This window comes from Daphnia magna, linkage group LG3 (assembly GCF_020631705.1).
Source record: "Daphnia magna isolate NIES linkage group LG3, ASM2063170v1.1, whole genome shotgun sequence".
In the NCBI taxonomy this organism is placed as follows: domain Eukaryota; kingdom Metazoa; phylum Arthropoda; class Branchiopoda; order Diplostraca; family Daphniidae; genus Daphnia; species Daphnia magna.
Genome location: NC_059184.1, coordinates 2153984 through 2165015, shown reverse-complemented (window position 1 = coordinate 2165015; position 11032 = coordinate 2153984). Strand labels below are relative to the sequence as shown.

The 11032-nt window shown below is 38.4% G+C and overlaps 4 protein-coding genes across 9 annotated transcripts; 2 read left to right on the top strand and 2 right to left on the bottom strand.

Annotated features, from left to right (window-relative positions):
• Window positions 1-216: 216 nt before the first annotated feature.
• Window positions 217-1986, bottom strand: LOC116919442 (alpha-(1,3)-fucosyltransferase C). The gene is made up of 3 exons (XM_032925442.2): window positions 1454-1986; window positions 749-1377; window positions 217-681 (listed from the first exon to the last, which is right to left on the bottom strand). The coding sequence occupies exons 1-3, from the start codon at window positions 1766-1768 to the stop codon at window positions 336-338; spliced, it is 1290 nt and encodes a 429-aa protein (XP_032781333.2). The 5' UTR covers window positions 1769-1986; the 3' UTR covers window positions 217-335.
• Window positions 1987-2177: 191 nt separating this feature from the next.
• Window positions 2178-4287, top strand: LOC116919446 (apolipoprotein D). 3 transcript variants are annotated; one of them, XM_045170485.1, is made up of 6 exons: window positions 2178-2735; window positions 2796-3062; window positions 3541-3600; window positions 3658-3788; window positions 3845-4044; window positions 4116-4287. In XM_045170485.1, exons 2-6 carry the CDS (start codon window positions 3060-3062, stop codon window positions 4250-4252), a joined length of 531 nt encoding a protein of 176 aa, XP_045026420.1. In that variant the 5' UTR covers window positions 2178-2735; window positions 2796-3059; the 3' UTR covers window positions 4253-4287. The 3 variants fall into 3 exon arrangements, with proteins under 3 accessions (XP_045026420.1, XP_045026419.1, XP_032781339.2); XM_045170484.1 differs by having other exon boundaries at window positions 2796-3600; XM_032925448.2 differs by lacking the exons at window positions 2178-2735; window positions 2796-3062 and having other exon boundaries at window positions 3469-3600; window positions 3665-3788.
• A 993-nt stretch (window positions 4288-5280) lies between these two features.
• LOC116919440 (transcription factor TFIIIB component B'' homolog) lies at window positions 5281-8342 on the top strand. Of its 3 annotated transcripts, XM_032925439.2 has the most exons (7): window positions 5281-6106; window positions 6170-6249; window positions 6325-6649; window positions 6709-6844; window positions 6928-7122; window positions 7363-7893; window positions 7951-8342. In XM_032925439.2, exons 1-7 carry the CDS (start codon window positions 5450-5452, stop codon window positions 8100-8102), a joined length of 2076 nt encoding a protein of 691 aa, XP_032781330.2. In that variant the 5' UTR covers window positions 5281-5449; the 3' UTR covers window positions 8103-8342. The 3 variants fall into 3 exon arrangements, with proteins under 3 accessions (XP_032781330.2, XP_032781328.2, XP_032781329.2); XM_032925437.2 differs by having other exon boundaries at window positions 5282-6106; window positions 7363-8342; XM_032925438.2 differs by having other exon boundaries at window positions 5284-6106; window positions 7366-8342.
• On the bottom strand, window positions 8210-10356 carry LOC116919445 (RING finger and CHY zinc finger domain-containing protein 1). 2 transcript variants are annotated; one of them, XM_032925445.2, is made up of 8 exons: window positions 10142-10356; window positions 9756-9917; window positions 9626-9692; window positions 9470-9558; window positions 9210-9392; window positions 9051-9146; window positions 8889-8988; window positions 8210-8825 (listed from the first exon to the last, which is right to left on the bottom strand). In XM_032925445.2, the coding sequence occupies exons 1-8, from the start codon at window positions 10202-10204 to the stop codon at window positions 8794-8796; spliced, it is 792 nt and encodes a 263-aa protein (XP_032781336.1). In that variant the 5' UTR covers window positions 10205-10356; the 3' UTR covers window positions 8210-8793. The 2 variants fall into 2 exon arrangements, with proteins under 2 accessions (XP_032781336.1, XP_032781337.1); XM_032925446.2 differs by having other exon boundaries at window positions 8210-8822; window positions 10142-10351.
• Between the last annotated feature and the right edge of the window lie 676 nt (window positions 10357-11032).

Genomic DNA, 11032 nt, shown 5'->3' with positions numbered 1-11032 from the left:
TTTTTTGGAAAACACAAATACTTTAATGGTGGGTGGGTGAAAGCAAACTTTGGGTCGTCTGTTGCTCCCCGTTAAAGTAGATAAAAAGATTGAAATTAATGCGTGTGTGCTTTGTCAATGCTTTCGGCATTGCATTCGGCGGGCATCTCAATGGATTGTTCGCTACGAACAAGTTGCATCCATTATTGTACCTTTTTTTTCTACAAATGGATTAAATAGGTCCTATACCGTGACTTGTATTTTGTTCATGTTTTTTTTTAATGGACGTTACGTTACATATTTTTGTTGAAAGGTAAAATTACTGTGCACGAATTGGTTAGTAGATCCTGAAGTAGTTACAAGATTTCCGGAGTTTGACACGTCGCGTTTTTATCCCACCATTCGTTCATGTCTTTGTATATTTTCGGTGATAATGTTTTATCGTGTAGAGCGGAGCACAGATGACACATCCCTTTGTTGAAGTCTTGCTGGCTGTTACGCACTTCAAAATGGGATTTCCACCAAAAGTACTCATTGTACAAAGTGTCATTCTTGTCGAGAAAAATCATGTAGTCGGCCAGATTTTTAATATGTTCGAAATTGGCCACGTTAATGAAGGAATGTCTCGGTGCTATCTTTTCGTGATGATCGTGGAAGCCAACAACAACGGGGATTATGGGCTCGTGCATCATACCGAAAAACCTAAATGTAAACAGTCTTATCAGTTTTACGATGGATACTTGTTATATGTAAATTAATTTTTTTTTACTTTTCGGTGACGTAATCTTGACACAAAGAATTCTCAAGTGACAAGTAAAACTTGTACTTCTTGCCGGCCATTTTTCGACAATCATCTTCGCGTTTCCTTGGGCAGACCATTGTCCCACAGTCTCCATAAATATCGACGTCAATGTACTTTTGAAGCTCTCTCACCATTTCGTTTCTTCTACTTTGCGACGCACAGTTTGATACGAACCAAGCGGCTATTTTCGTCTTTCCCTCTGCGTAGTTGATAGGGGAAGGACTGGATAAGAAGTTTTTCATTTGTTCATGGGTGGGATGAAGCGGAACGCCTCCACTTGGCTTTATGTAACCATAAGGGCTAACGATGTCCGAATCCCATCGGTAAGTCATGGTCCAATTGAAGAAATTTTTCATTAGATTCGTGTCAATAAATCGCCAAGCTGCAGATTCAATGCTCCAGAACACATAACGTTGGTGAGGCGATCGCTTGTCCGGCAAATCGTTTCGTGTCCAACTGCGAAGATGAAACACTACAGCGTCGTATTCTTGAACATTAGTCCGATTGTCACTGGTTTCACATTGCCAGACAGGGCAGCCGGATTCACGCAACGCGTTACGGCCGTGCCCGACGCCATATTCTTTGTTTCCGTAGGCCTGAAATGTATTTAGAGGATGTCATTTTCGTATTCTTAAATGTTAAATAGGTGACGATGACTCGGAATTATTCTACCTCATTCCAAAACAAGATCCGTTTGAAAGGTGCGTCGGTATCAGGCAGCACATCCTGTGCGTACCTTTCCATCAGTTCGTAGTATTCACCCGTAGAGGTTGGCGTTGATGTATTGGGGCGCAAATCTCTCTTAGTTACGATGTTAAATATTTCCTCGTCCCTATACTTTGGATAGTTTGGTGGATGCGTGAGAAACATTTTCACTACAGCAAGTTGCCGGACGTTGTGTCTCTGCAAAACAAAGTAACACTGTCCAACAACCAACACGAAACCTATCATGATTAAAGCATTTTGGCGGCGCGGTATATTTAACATTTTTTTTTCACTTGCACAAATTCCGCGGGAATTTAATATTGCGTCAGCACTGCTTCCAATGAACAACCTTGTTGAATGAAAATTTGAATGTTTCACTTTGGTTGTGTGAAATGTTTCATTTCTTTTTGTGCCCCCTATCCAAATGTAAACTAAAGATAGCGTTAAACTGTAGTAGAGATAACAATAAGGATAGTATTGGGCATGCGGGTTGTTCCCGCGATAGCGCAGCCTCTACTGGTTGCTGCCCAAACCGCCCGGTTCTTGGGCTTCACGTTAACCTGTTATAAAATCCCCTCGAGGTTTTATTAGTTGAAAACAGCTATTGCTCCAAGAAAAGGCTGGAACCATCTGCTGCTACGAGTCTGAATTGCCACGTACCTGCCACGTAAGTACGTGTTCAAAGAACAATCGAAGGTGGAGTAAAAATCTACTCGTAAAATAGGTAGTCCTGATTGTTATAGCTGCACATCACTTCCCCCCTAACCGCGAAAACAGCAGGAATATAGCTGCTTCCGCAGCATACCGTTAGTTGACTTGACTGATGATGTTCGAATTGTTGTACGTCGCAAGTTTTGAAAATATTGTAGTTGAAATAATAAAGGAAGTAAATAATTTGCGTGTAATGTTCGCGGTATACCGCTGCAATAGGTGGCCATACATCAGCGTGTGCCTTGCTGTCATGGAGCACAAATGAATTATATTATATTGCACCGCAAAGTGAAATCTTTCTTGAAAAAGGAAAGTACCCTTGGTTGGGTCTGGTTCAATAATCTTAAGAAATTTAATTTTTTCATACAATGCATACATTTACGTAAAAACTAACGAACAAGCCATTTCGCATCGGTTGGTTACCTTATGCAATACAGATTCTTCAGTCCGCGCGGTCAAGGGTAAATTACTTTCTCTTTTCCAGAAGCAGTCCTTCAAGCACCTGAGCAAATAATTCTCTTGGTCTCTTAGAAAAAAGGTATTTACCGTTAAATAATTTATTTCTTTCAGCTATAGACTAACTCGCGTGTATTTTTAGGTCGGTTTAAGGAATTCCTATTACGGTGGTAGTGACCGGACAGAAATAGCGGATCATGCCATCGCAACACAATACCATAATAATACAGTCTATATTCCATAGTCTCTATAGCTCAATTTCTATTTCGTTTTGAAAAACCTCACTCGTGGGACAACAATTGCAAAAAGTGAGGGTATTTTCTATCCGCTCGCTTTATCCTGTGGTGGACGCATGGATTTCCTGCCTCATTATTTCGTGAACGGAAGAATACCAAGCCCCTAACAAATGGTAACGTTGTATTTGTAAGGCTCAAGTTTTCTCAATGTACAATGTTCCAAGTGAAATTTTCCTATACAAAATCTCACACTTAATCTCTTTTACTGTTGATGTATGAGACGCAGTTTTCTCATTCTTTCTACAAGTCAGAGGATTCGTTATCCAACAACTCTGCACTTTTATTTTCTATCAAAAATTGATCCAAACTTGAAAAGCAGGGCCTATAGATTTCACTTTTGCTGTTTGCAAATTATATAAAGATCTAAAAAGAAGGAAAGAGGTTGCATGTTATGGCAGTCTTCATTGGAAGCATCCTCCACCAACATGGAAATTGCTCTCGTTTGCTTCTTTTGTCGTTCTTCCAATTTTTAGTTGAAAACATTGAAATAAACGTAAGAAAATGAGACAGCAGTACAGAGGAACAAGTGCTTTTTCCCGCTTTGTTTGCTTGCTGATTTTGAGTGTAACGAAGCAAAGCGTTAAAACACAGGTTGCATTCGACGCAGTTTGCCCAGACGTCAACGTAGTGCAAAATTTTGACGCGCAAAAGGTTTTCTGATTTAATGCTTTCCAAGTTTTGATTGAGATTTAATATTTGGTTAAAAAGTATTCAGGTGTATGGTTTGAGATCGAATCATATCCTGGGATGATTGACGAGTTCGACATTTGCATGTCTTTAAATTATACGATGCAAACAGACGGCAATCTTCAGGTTAGCAGTTCTTGGTTCAATACCAGGTATCATTTTTTTTTTCTATTTGATATTTAACTATGGTTACTATGAAATTTGTTAGTTCCAAGGTTCATGAAAGTATCCAAGGAAGTGTTCGTCTTATCAATCCTAGTTTGGGAGCAAAACTACTGGTTACATTTCCCACTTCACCTGTCAGTCAGTCAATGTCAACCGACGGTAACTTTTGGCTCCTGGAAACGGATTACGTAAATTATTCTATTGTTTTTCTTTGCCTTCCGGTCGGATCGAACATAAGCTTTCGTAAGTTGCTCGTACATGTCGTTGCAATCAACACGCGCTGTTTTTCTTAAAAGCTTTCTTCAATTATACAGAATATCTTTCTTACTTAAGCCGAGAGCGCTTTCCCTTTGCAGCCGGTTTGAATTTCATTCATCAGCGTATGGAGTCGCTGGGGCTAGATCGAACGTTTCTCAAACCTAACGATCAGATAAACTGTCCGTTTAACTGAAAAGGACAATAAACAAAGGTTGTTTGTTACGGAACGCCATTTGATTCCCCCTTTTTTTTATAGACAACCTACGTAAACAAGGTATGTCAATGTGTTGCTTCCAGATTACTTAGAGATACCATATTGGGAGCTGGACTGCTGGAGGTCTCAAGTTCAATCACCACATGGTGGTATTATGACATACTATATGTTTTCAATTTTTGTTTCTTTTTTTTTCAACTGCCACGTTAGTCCAGTACAGTGCTTCTATGAACCTGACAGCGCCTGACAGTTAAGTATAGATATAATTATTGTATAAGAACAGAGATAGTTGTTGTATAGAATAACAGATTAATCTATTATATTTTCTGATCAACTTGTGTTTGTTTTTGGTGTTTGTTCCATAAAACTTTTTTTCAAGTTTGTGCCTGCCAACACCCAGTAATAACTATTTTGAAAATCCTACAGCTGTTGTATCCCCCTAGAAAATCAATTTCATTGTTTGAATCTTCTGTATTACTCAAAAAGAAAAACAAAACAGAAATAAAAACGATATTTTCCGACAACAAAAAACAATTTATCCTGGTTTCGGCAAACCTTGTCACAATTTCTTCATTCAGGTAAAGTTGGATTTCGTATGAATATTATTTGTATCTTTCCATCGATCCTTTGACATGTTTTGCATTTAAGAAATTTTTGAAATAATCGGAACAAAAAGGCTTGTTGCGCAAAATATTTTTTTACTTGTTTTTTACATTTTTTTAAATTGTTTAAATCCGACATAAAAACAAAGTCGGTTTTCGTGATCCTCGTTAAATTTTGAGTAGAAAACATATATATTTTTATCTTTATCTAGAATTTTTCCCGTTCGAGCTAAGGGGCTCTCACCCCCTAGCTTCGCATGAAGGAGGAATGTCCGGAAGCGAATGGGATGAGGGCTCAGCTTGGTGATCTACGTCTAGCTTGACGATCTTTCGTGGCAAAGAATTCAACTGTAGAAATTTTTTTTGATTATTTCTCTTACCGCTAGATGGCCTACGAGAAAACCCTCATGCTGTTTAGTTTTCTATGAGCATGGTTGCGGAGAAATTTGCAAGTCTCGAATTCTTTGCTTTTTTTTAAGCACTGTGGATTAAGATCACAATAGTAATACGTTGGTTGCATTTTGCATTAATTTTCTTACATTTGTTGAGATTTCAGTTTGCGACTGCTATTAACATGCGACGAGTCAGACTAAAAGTAGCACCCAATTTGGTGTCGGGTCCCCGGTCGTCAAAACTTGCAATTACAAACGTTGTTAATGATCCGAATAATAAAGAACCAACTCCCAGCGTTGATGAGCCAGTTGCTGTCCAAGACTTACCACCACCACCAAGTTCTCTAACTGTAGAAGCTAAAAAGGTTGATAACTCATTATCTTGTGCAGCAGTCTTACCTCCTCCTGCCAAACCTGTAATGACCACAGAACCACCCATCCAAGAAGTCACATCTCATTGTATAGATAAAGAGAATGTGATCACAGGGGAATCTGATGAGGTGTCAAGTGAAAATCTAGTCAATTCCTCAGCTAATGAGCCAAACAGCAGTGCATCTTCTTTGTCTCGCTACAAGTCCAGAAACAAAATTCGGCCAGTCATTTCAAATGCAACTCATCGTATCAGAACCTTCTCTAGTGCTAGTGAGTCTGAGGATGATGTAGCAAAGAGGCAATCTAGAACACCACTTTCTCCTGTAAAGAAATCACCTGCCAAAATAGATAATGTTGAAGCAACACCCTTACCAACAAAAACTGTGACAGAGAAGGAGAAAAAAGAAAAGAAGAAACGTAAAGAGAAGACTCCTCTTGAGATGAAAAAAGCAACTATGAGACAGAAGGTATTTCTAATTTATGTAAACATAGAAGGTTAAACCTATTTGAACAAGCTCTTTTGAACTTAGTTTGCCAAAGGAGATGTGGACAGATCTAAGCTGACTATGTTTGATTTAATTTACTACAATCCAGATGATGGAGAGAGACCGTAAGCTTATTTGTTTTGTTTTTTTTATTTGGTGGAATGGCCTTCAATATATTTTGTTAATGCTTTTATTATTAGGCCAAACGCGACAGAAAAATTGCAAATGCGACTCAAACCGTACGAGGTCGAAGCACTTTCACAAGAAAACCAAGCTGAGAGAGAAGAAAGCACTGGCAACGTGATTTTGGATGAGAGATTAGCAGAAGAAGAAGAAATGCGTCAGAATGAAGAAAATCCACAGAGCGAGATAAACGAAGAAGACAAACAGCCGGAAGAGTCAGAGGAGGATAAACAGATAGCGGAAGTGGAGGAGGGGGAAGAAGAAGAAGAGGAAGATGCCATGCCCGTCCCACAAGTTCGCTTGGGACCGGATGGTGAAATTATATTGGACGAGCGAAGCTTGGTAAAAATAGCTTTCTTGTATAAAACAGACCAATACTTCAATGCACTTTTTTTCCCCAGGTAATTGACACCAGTGAAACTAAACGAAACAAAAGTCAGCTGGCGAATGCCCCCATCATAATTGAAAATTCTTCTACAACTGTGAATTACGGCTCGTGGCGCAAGAGACCCCGTGCTGGTCGTTGGAGTGTGAAAGGTAGTATTTATTCACATGTGTCTTCCGTAAACTGAAAATTTTTAAAATTATAATTTATTTTTATTTTACCTTTTGTTCGACAGAAACGGCTCGCTTCTATAGAGCGTTAAATATGCTGGGCACAAATTTTTCATTGATGGTGAAGCTCTTTCCTGGCCGTGATCGCATTGATCTGAAGAGGAAGTTTAAATCTGAAGAGAAAACGAACCCTTCTTTAGTAGATAAAATTATCGCCACCCAGATACCGTTTGATATTTCCCAGTTTATGGATGAAGAAGGTAAGCACGGATATCTTTGGGCCTCCTTACAGTGGTACATTGCTGCCCAGTTGTCAGTTAGGTTCGAAGTAGTTGCCAATACCAGAAATAACCATATCTAATGAACTAAAACGATTGTGATTATGATAAAGAGAAACGCTATTAGATGGTGTAAATTGATCAGTTAGATGGCAACGTCTAGTACTGGCAACTAGTTTCTAGTTCTGTGAAATAAATTCATTTACTATACTTGTTTTCAAGTAGATGAAGATTCAAGTGGTAATGAAAGTACAAGCAAAGAACCATCAAAGAAAAAAACTGCTGGCAAAGCTTCCAACACCCGCAAATCATCTAAGACGACCAGCAAGGAACCTAAGATGAAGAGGAAAGAGAAAGCCGTGAAAAAGGTGCATATCCAAGAACCAGTAAATGATGATGAATGTGATTCCGATGAAGCGTTAGGCGAACCTCTAGAATCTCCTACTGAAAAAATACCAAGCGAAAATTCAGAAGAAGAAGTGGAACCCCCTACAAAAAAAGGACGGAAATTGCGAGTTGCCGAATCTGAGTCTTCTGTCGGAGCTAGGAAACCTGCAAGGTCTCGAATCGGCAAAAGAAAAGGAACGGAACCTGCCTCGCAATGTGATTCCGAAGGCGATTGTCCAACAAGTGAAAACGCGATCGCCATACAGCCAACTGGTCCAAAGAAGAATGCTCATATAACTTCTCCTTTCAATAACCCGCTTGACAACTTATTGAATTCTCCCCTTGGACAAATTGGTTTAGAGCAAGGTGGGTTAACTGTCGTTGAAAATCCTAGAGCGTCTAAACAGACGCCTTCTTTTCTAGTCCCACCTGCTTTGGCTGAAGCTAATCCAGCCTTTGCTCAAGCCGAACCTGGTAGCTTAGTTTTGGTGTCGGAACCTAACACCGGAGATCCAAATAATCAATTAGTTCATGTCTACCGTATTTCGGTACCCGTTGAGCCAGTACCATTGTGAATATTTTTGTAATGCTTAACCGGTTAGCTTCGCTTTTTGGTATTTATGTATGTTTGTTGCCACCTGAAGTTTATTTTCTTCATGCTATCAGTTATTAGGCCATTATGTAAGGTAACAGCGTATATTTATACATGGTTGTTAATTTAAAATGTTCAGTAGGTACATTCCACGGAAAAGTAAGAAAGAAGTGCTTGAATCAGTTGTAATGAGACAAAATATTACAAGAAACTCAGAATGCTGCACAGGAGTACCTTCATAATGTCGGATATGAATTTTTTTCCGGCAGTGTCCACTTTCCTTCTACTAGGAAAATTATATCTAAATATTTTCCTTCCTTTCACCTGACATTTTTCTTATTTTCTATGGTGCATTATAATATGACGGCATATTCTACCCACTGCAACGAGATAAGGGCAATGAAACAGGTATCGAACATCAGCAGATGGCTGACGCGGTATGAGTTACTTGGATGAGGAAAAAAAATCACAAAAACTGTTGAACTAATGTCATCAAAAGGCTCCAATATGCCTGCCGTCAAATGAAGGGGAAGATTTCACGGATGAAGATACAAAAGCCTTTAAATACAAAAAATCGGCCATTTTAGTAGCTGGCAAATATAATTATTGCCTGTCACACAATAAAAAGATGGAAGATTAACAACATCTTCCACCTTTTGGTACTTCATGGCAGTTTACTCCGAGTTTGGAGTCTGTTCTCTGACTACTGTCAAATAAAAAATAAATTAGGAGATTGCTAAAGTAACCAGAAGAAAAGATTTACGCTTACCGGGTCTATTAACAGGACCACCGCTTCTGCACGTGTTATAAGATCCACAGGGTGCATTTTGGCACTTCGCTCCAAGAGGATGCATCGGAACTTCGGAAAACTAAACATAAAAGAGTAAGTTGAAAACAAAGCCATATCTTATAACAGAAAGGAGATTCTAACCTGATGGCAGTCGTTACATAAAATCGTTACAAAAAAATTTTGATATTCTACAGGCATTGGAGTCGATGCGATCTCCTCATCTAAAATACGCCAATACTTTTCGGGACAAAAAAAAAAAAAATAGTACTATAGAATATTTAAATTATATTGAATTCATACTGATTCCATTGGCATCATGGATCTTTGACAGACTGGGCAGGCATAATGGCCACGGTGAATGAATGAATTGAAACATGTTCGATGAATCAAATGACCACATGATGGTATATGAGAAGGAATCCTTGATGTGTGGATGTCCTCCAGACAAATAGGGCAATTTGTTCTGCTCATCTTTTCTACACACTAAATAAGATAATTAAATATAAGTAACTCAAGGATACAGATGGGAAATATCCACAGCAAGATATGAATAGATTTACTCTATGCTGATTTTCAAGTTTCTTTGGTAAGCACATATCACATGTTTGGCAGTGAAAAAACTTATCCCTTCCTCCTACTCTACAAATACCTGAAATAATGAAGAATTGCTTCTGAGACTTTAAACTTTAAATCCAAAATAGTGAGAAAAAGCTTACCACATCCCTCACAGTGATATTGTTTTTTATCCTCATCATCAATCAGTTTGCATTTTCCACAGAAATACTGCAAAGTCAAGTTTTATTAATTGTTTTATCAACATTTTTCTTGGATGCTATTCTGTCATACCTGCCCAAAAAGGATACCACAATTGGAACAATTTTGCTGAACTGGCTGCTTCGTTTCACACACTGAACACATGATTTCATCTACATTCTTGCGGTTAAGGGTGTGTTCTTCTTTCTCATCATGGCAGAACCGGCAAGTATACACTTTGTCACAACAAGGGGTCTGTAAAGATAAAGGGCAAATGTACAAATTGATCAATAATCAGATTTTTGTGGATGATCACTCAAACTTAAAAAAAAAAAAAAAAAGAAAAAGATTACTACTGAAGACAAACTCGTTCGCGAGTGAACCAAAATTTAACACAGAATTTACTTTTACCATAAAAGTTTTATCACTAACTTCTCTATGTATCACTAACCGGATAAAAACACAATGGATATACTCACCACCAATTTACATTTCCGTTTGTAATGCTCGCAACCGTACTCAACATTCTCCTCCTCAGCCATTTTATCTATACCGAGCACTAGCAGCGAGCCAGTCGTGAGATGTGTGTGTGTGTGTACACAGAGAGAAAGAAAACACGCGTTTTCAGATACTGGGTATAGACATAGACGACTTATACTGGAGTACGGACTGTTCGGCGATTGTTTTGTCTGCCACGTACAATTGAAAAAGGAAATAGTAGATTAAGCTATATAAAACAACGGCACACTTGTTATCGTTCCATACTTAAAATATTGCATTTCGGGATTTATTACGATATTTAAAAAATAAAAAATAACGATTAAAGGAAGTGGTCAACAATTCCTCCACACAATTTTGTTTTTATAGTAAAAAAAAATGGTTCAAATAAAAAATCAAAACAACTAGTGGCTTGAAAATAATTCATAGATATATTTTTTGGGCTGTAACCTCAAGCAAATAATGAGGATTCCCCCTGCCACTTCGACGAACCGTGACCGTGTAACACGAGTGGTCGGTCGCATTCGCGTTACGCGATTTGTGTACTCGTAGGGTGCATTCAGACCCCAAAGAACAGGGATGTATATTTTTTCTCTTTTGAATGTTTCGTTATAATTGTTTATTTATGGTGCTTTATGACAAAATAAAGTATTTCAACTCAGTTTATGGTTTATTTGCTTTCTTTACTGTAATTGAATGTGTGGCTTGCTAGATGGCGTTGACTACTTTTTCTTGCCCTTCCTTCTTTCCTTCTCAAACGCTATTTCTCAAAACACCTACAAGTAAGTGTTGCCAAATTGTAGAATCTTTCAAATGAAAGAAGGGAAAACGAAAATATAAAAAGCTCAAGAAACTTCGGGTTGGGAGAGGTT

Bases quoted from the DNA above. Each gene is read 5' to 3' on its own strand.
- LOC116919446 (XM_045170484.1), top strand. From the start codon at position 3,451: ATGAGACAGCAGTACAGAGGAACAAGTGCTTTTTCCCGCTTTGTTTGC. The intron at 3,789-3,844 runs GTATCATTTTTT...GAAATTTGTTAG, and splicing joins AGTTCTTGGTTCAATACCAG to TTCCAAGGTTCATGAAAGTA. The intron at 4,045-4,115 runs GTAAGTTGCTCG...TCAATTATACAG, and splicing joins CGGATCGAACATAAGCTTTC to AATATCTTTCTTACTTAAGC.
- LOC116919440 (XM_032925437.2), top strand. From the start codon at position 5,450: ATGCGACGAGTCAGACTAAAAGTAGCACCCAATTTGGTGTCGGGTCCC. The intron at 6,107-6,169 runs GTATTTCTAATT...TTTTGAACTTAG, and splicing joins AAGCAACTATGAGACAGAAG to TTTGCCAAAGGAGATGTGGA. The intron at 6,845-6,927 runs GTAGTATTTATT...TTTGTTCGACAG, and splicing joins TGGTCGTTGGAGTGTGAAAG to AAACGGCTCGCTTCTATAGA.
- LOC116919445 (XM_032925445.2), bottom strand. From the start codon at position 10,204: ATGGCTGAGGAGGAGAATGTTGAGTACGGTTGCGAGCATTACAAACGG. The intron at 9,393-9,469 runs GTAAATCTATTC...TATCTTATTTAG, and splicing joins AACTTGAAAATCAGCATAGA to TGTGTAGAAAAGATGAGCAG. The intron at 8,826-8,888 runs GTAAGCGTAAAT...TTTATTTGACAG, and splicing joins TGGTCCTGTTAATAGACCCG to TAGTCAGAGAACAGACTCCA.
- LOC116919442 (XM_032925442.2), bottom strand. From the start codon at position 1,768: ATGTTAAATATACCGCGCCGCCAAAATGCTTTAATCATGATAGGTTTC. The intron at 1,378-1,453 runs GTAGAATAATTC...AATACATTTCAG, and splicing joins GGATCTTGTTTTGGAATGAG to GCCTACGGAAACAAAGAATA. The intron at 682-748 runs GTAAAAAAAAAT...GTTTACATTTAG, and splicing joins CAAGATTACGTCACCGAAAA to GTTTTTCGGTATGATGCACG.